This window comes from Dermacentor silvarum, unplaced genomic scaffold (assembly GCF_013339745.2).
Source record: "Dermacentor silvarum isolate Dsil-2018 unplaced genomic scaffold, BIME_Dsil_1.4 Seq249, whole genome shotgun sequence".
Classification (NCBI taxonomy): Eukaryota; Metazoa; Arthropoda; class Arachnida; order Ixodida; family Ixodidae; genus Dermacentor; species Dermacentor silvarum.
This window is the reverse complement of record NW_023605925.1, coordinates 49,669-55,668: the sequence shown is the minus strand read 5'-3', so window position 1 is coordinate 55,668 and position 6,000 is coordinate 49,669. Positions and strand designations below refer to the sequence as shown.

Genomic DNA, 6,000 nt, shown 5'->3' with positions numbered 1-6,000 from the left:
TAGGAGTCAGGCGTGTTCGTTGGGTAGTTGGTTGAGGGCTGTGTAGCGTCCACAGTGCTGCACGCAGCTTGTGAAATGAACAATAGGTCACTTAAGCCAACAGGACCCAAATTAGTTGTCCCGAGGCAGGGTAGCTTGCGTAAAAAGAAAATAGGTTGGTATGTGGCTTTGGAATTTGAGGAGAAATCGGTGTTTAACCCGATTCTCCTGAAACATGTTCCGGGTGTAAAAATCGGGTAAAATCAGGTTTTATCCGAAAACGAACTACCCTACATATATAGCATATGCTTCCCGAGCAATTAGCACCAGCAGAATCGTAATTTGTGTTTGTTCAGTGCCTGTGCTACTGCCGGAAGTTTCAGTTGACAAATGCAAAAATTAGGTGTTTTAACATGTACTCATGGTTGTGACAAAGCAAGGTATAACAGGCTAAAATCATGGTAAACGTGTCAGACGTTAAGTGTAGTGAGCATTTGTTACACGCTTGCTGCACCGTAGCAAATATTTCTCTGGTCCCTTAGTCAGATGTTCGAACTTACTTTTAACATTTATGCTTTGATTATCCACCTAAACTGGCTCTCTAGGATATAAAGCCGCTCATGAAAAGTCTGTAACGTTCTGGACCAAGCTTCATTGGTGGGCACTGTAAGCCTTGCCTTTAAGAAATAGATTGTTGAGCCGTTTTTATAAATTTTAACACATGAGAACACAAGAAAAATTGAAATGTACTACCATACAAAACTACAGCGAACAAATGGAAACATTGGACTCTAGCAGATGGCAGACGTAAGTACTGATCCTGATATCATGTGAACGGTGCTTGAAACGCCTCTGTAGGCTGTGCTTAAGGATAATAGGCCTTTCCAGCAATTGCCACCTTAATGCAGCCATAATCGGGGTGCACAAGTGCACAAATACCTCTTCAGAAACACTAGCAAGGTCTTGTACGTAAAGGACACACGTGGACAAGACACAAAGAAAGACTGACGTACACAGTGTTTTGTGTTGTTCTTTCTTGTGCACTGTATGTAGAGGGTCATGCATCCCTTGCCTTCCATACCTGCTTGCAAAGGCCTACAATGCATGTGTTCTTATGGCCAAAGGTCCACACGACCTTTGTACCAAGAAGGTACAATTAATTGTTACTGTATTTTGTCTGTGTCTGTGAGCATCAGTGCTGGCAGTCTCGGGTTAGCTTACACTGCTTGTTTGATTTGCGGGGCACAGTGAAAACTGTAACTACTGGGGTCCACAGATTTTGATGGAACTGATGGATGGTCAACCTAACTGACTTCTTTTACATTCTGGCTCTGTTTACAGACATACCCCTGAAGCTGCACTTCGAAATGCTGCTACGGACTGGAGAGCTTCAAAAGCTTGCCCTGAGAGCGTCTGCAACATTAAGGAAGTATGTGTGGATTTCTGAATTTAGGATTAACTAAAAGGATCTTGTGTGGAAATGGCTTCCCTAACTGTGCAGCTTGTCAGAAAATAGTTACAAAGTTCACCTTAAAGGCATTTTACTGTACATAGCTCCTGGTTCCTTGTCAATGTAATGAAACAACTTGATAATGCTACCATACCTGCCAACATAGAGGAAAGAAACAAAACAGTAGAGGCCCTGACGTCACGTTGTTGAAGCCGCAAGTGCAGCCATGTTGGTGTGCCATCTCCGTGTGCACCTCCAATCAGGGGTTCTGCAGCTCGCCGGAGCAGATGGCGCGCACTTTGTACTTGCATTGTTTCGAACTGCTGGAAGTGTGTGCTGCTGACGCGCGTCAAAACAAAGCCTACGAAACTTCTGTAGCAGTTTTAGTGAAGCAGATGCGCTCCTGTGTTTTTCCTTGGCACGTTGAAGAAGACGACGAAGACCCGCGCCGTGATTGCTTGAGTGTATCTGTTGCTGGCTGACACCATAGTCCCTCAATACTTTTCTGGTCACGAACTCCGTCGTCACTCTATGGGAGAGCTTGATATGTCGCATGAAGCCGCCGCGCTGCGGCGCCATCGCAGCTGAGGGGCCACCTTTCTCCGTGTTAAACCCGGAGAGACTGCAGATGCGGCCGGCGTGGGCTGAAAGTTTGGACGCGTACTTTATATTTGTGATTGATTTTTAGGCAAGATCCAAATTTTGGCATTCTACAATTGAAGTGGCACATTCGCCTGACGATGCCGTTCAGGTGTTGTGTCCCAGGGGGCCGTTCCGGCTGTACAAAGGCACTATCGAAAAGGTATCGCTATTTTGCATGCCAAGTGTTCGTGAGCACTTCGGGAATTGGAAGCGATCCATACCACGGCAAGGGACGATTTCAGCTTCGAGTTCAAGTACGTGCGTGTGTACACTAAGCACTTTGATCCATCATCCATCTCCGTACAGACGATTTCACGATAAACGGTTACGCCGTATCATTGCCGAGGGACAAGCCGCGCCTCACGCCTACTGCCATTCCTCGTGTTTTCGACGGCCTGTGCGTGTGTGTGCTGTGTGTGCTGTGTGTGTGTGTGTGTGTGTGTGTGCGCGTGATTCTCAGTAGCCTGTTCTGTTTACAACATTTGTTCCATTTATATATTGCAAATAAAATCAGGGCCTATTAGTACCTCCATGAGGACATAAGCAAATATAAAAACTTTGTTCTGGTTTAAACAAAATATTTATGACCTGTAACCATGATTGCACTGTCTGTGTGTTAATATTTATAGATGGCAAATTATTCGCATAACCACTTAGTTTGAGTTCTTGCCTATGGATTTCGTATGCTCATAGCAACAGCGATTGACAATTGTAACATTTGCTTAAGATTCTACCTCAGCGCTGCGCGGCTTACAAAAGGGTCCTACCACAGAAGTAATTTTGTTTCCTGAAGCAAAGTAGGGTTCCAGCAGTGATAAATGGGACATTAGGAACTTAGTGCAACACCAAAAAAACAAGATGTCAGTTTTCTGTGTCAATACAACTTTCAGATCGTTTTTGAGCTCTACACTACAGCAGTGCTGAGTGAAAGCGAAAATTAAATGTTATTTCTCATAAGAATTTTTGCGGGTTTAGAGAATGGCCACATTTGCTTCAGAAAAAGCTCGCAATTCAGATAGTATTATGCTTCGCAGTTCGCCAAGAAGGTATGGTACCGAGTGCAACGGACCGTCAATCCTCGTCACTCTGCTTGTGCGAGTTAGAGATTAATGAGTGGAGTGCTGAGTCAGTCGGGCGTAATAATCCGTTTGCGTTTTCATAGGGTATACTAACAACGAAAATCACGTTTGAAAACTTTGTCGCACATTTGGACTAACACGCACGAAAACTAGCATGCTTGCGATGCATGAAAATGACAATACTTCCCTTCAAGCAAGCATTTCATTCATGGCTGCGATCTGCTGTACCTGTTTCTGCGATCTGCCGTACCTGTTTCAAACTAATTCTGATGTCGTAGAACATTTTATGTTACGTGCGATTAGAATCTGTCACCATCGCCTGAACGGCTCGAGTGCAATCGGAATTCAGTAACTGCACACGACCTTGAGCTCAGGTTGTCGTTTACTGGCAATGCCCAGCCGCTAATGTCTTATTCGCTTAAAAGTCGCTTCAAAGTTTTTGATTGAAGCCGGTTGGGCCAACTAACGACAGATTTCTCGGTAAGAATTCTATGCGCGTCGTCTGCTGACACACGGAGCCGCCAGCTGACTTTGAGATTGTTTACTTTTTGTACATGGCTTGATTTCGGTTAGAAAACACTCTCAGATGTTGAAGTTTGGATACTGTAATTGCTACGACAAAATAGAATGTAAATAAAGTTGAAAAGAAGCTGGGCTTTCGGCCGCAACGCGACCAGAGGAGAAAAAATACCGCTGCCGCCTGCGGCGGCCGCTCAGCTAGGTGGCCTTTCTTTTATTATGGCGCCCCTGGCAGCATGCGCTGGCTCTATATTAAACTGAGGCGGGAGTTTCGTGACCAGAAAAAGCTATTAAGGGACTATGCTGACACTCACACTCACCGACCCAAAACACAATTGTCAAGCTTACACACCATACTCCAAAGTCAGCTTTTCTCACAAACAAATAGCACTGCGAGAAAGACACTGGCGAAAAAATCTCATCTCGCTTTTCAGAGCCAATAGCAGCAGCGAAAGCTTCAGGAACGCGGTTGCTATGGCAATGTTGACATTTGGGGTACCCATCCCAGTCCTCCTCTGCGAAAAACAGCACGTGACTTCCGCACCCTTTCTCCAATACGTCCGTGCTGGCCGAGGCCTCTCCTGGGTTTCCTTTCTCCGTGCCTGCCAAGCTTAAAATTTGGCAAATTTCATGACTAAGATTTGGTAAAAAATACTAAAAATAGTTTTATTAGTCAAGATGTCGAGTGTTCATCAAAAAAAATAAAAAATTCGCTGTTCTAGAATGATCTGTGCCACAAGCAGAAATAATAATCAAGGTTATTCATAATATATTAATGTAATGGTTTCCAAAATTGTTCTGCCGTTTGTACAATGGTTCTACTAGGCTGATGGTGCTGTGGGTGGGTTCGAATGATTTAAGAGGCTACAGAAAATCGGGCTCAGCAAATTTAATTGAGGGCTATTTTGATTTCATATTAAAATAAACAAGGAAGCTCTGAAAATCCAAAATTTTACATGATGGCAGGTGTGTACTTTATATTAGTCTGTAATTTGACAAATGGTAGACATATGGTATCATCATCATCAGCCTATATTTATGTCCACTGCAGAACGAAGGCTTCTCCCTGCGATCTCCAATTACCCCTGTCTTGCGCTAGCTGATTCCAACTTGCACCTGCAAATTTCCTGACTTCTTCACCCCACCTTGTTTTCTGCCGTCCTCGACTACGCTTCCCTTCTCTTGGTATCCATTCTGTAACTTTAATGGTCAACCGGTTATCCATCTTACGCATTACATGGCCTGCCTAGCTCCATTTTTTTTCTCTTAATGTCCATTAGAATATCGGCTATCCCCGTTTACTCTATGATTCGCACTGCTCTCTTCCTGTCTCTTAACGTTTTTCCTAACATTTTTCGTTCCATCGCTTGTGCGGTCATTAACTTGTTCTCGAGCTTCTTTGTTAACCTCCCAAGTTTCTGCCCCATATGTTAGCAGCGGTAGAATGGAATGATTGTACACGTTTCTTTTCAATAACAGTGGTAAGCTGTCAGTCAGAATTTGGCAATGCCTGCCGTATGAACTCCAAACCCAATTTTATTCTGCTGTAAACTTTCTTCTCATGATCAGGGTTCCCAGTGAGTAATTGAACTAGATAAACGTACCACTTTACAGACTCTAGACCGCTGACTGGCGATCCTGAATTCTTGTTCCCTTGCCAAGCTATTGAACATTGTCTTTCTTTATTCTTCATTCATCAATTACCCCACAGCGCCCAAAGGCGTTACAGCAAGAGGGTTACAACATTGAATAAAATACATCTTCATTCACACAATTGACTTGCTTTTCACTCAACCTATTCCACTGTTTAATTGTTCGAACAAAAAATGAGTTAGCATACATGTTCGTCTTGGCAGGGTACTCCAGGATTTTGCAACTATGATCAGTATGCTTTGAAGTGTAATGAGGTTTCTGCAGGTAAATTTCCCTATTAATTCCAGTTTTGTCATAATAAACCGAATATGAACATTTTAATGTCAGTTTATTGCGGCAGGCAGAAAGAGATCCTAGCTGAGCCTTCATTGCAGTGCATCTACCGCCCCAAGACGAACCTGGCAGCACGGTTTTCTATTTGTTCTAGAGCGGCAATGAAGGTTACCTTGGGGGGGGGGGCATATTCAGAGCCATATTCTAAGATCGATCGAACACAAGTAGTATATGCCATACGTTTTAAATTTGCATGTTGACATCACAGGTTTCTCTGAATGAAATTCAAAGCTTTACCAGCTTTGGCTATGATAATGTCTACCTGAGGTTTCCACGGGCATTCAGATAACAGCAGCACACCTAGATACTTACCCATACTACCTTGCATCAATAGTACATTGTTCA

General features: G+C 43.6%; 1 protein-coding gene across 1 annotated transcript in view; it reads left to right on the top strand.

Moving 5' to 3' along the window:
* Positions 1-1,254: 1,254 nt before the first annotated feature.
* The window catches only part of LOC119434804 (KAT8 regulatory NSL complex subunit 1), a 37,908-nt gene continuing 33,162 nt past the window's right edge, over positions 1,255-6,000 (top strand). The window contains exon 1 of the mRNA XM_037701861.2: positions 1,255-1,408. Within this exon, the coding sequence (XP_037557789.1) occupies positions 1,275-1,408 (134 nt within the window). The 5' untranslated portion in view covers positions 1,255-1,274. The remainder of the gene's footprint in view (positions 1,409-6,000) is intronic.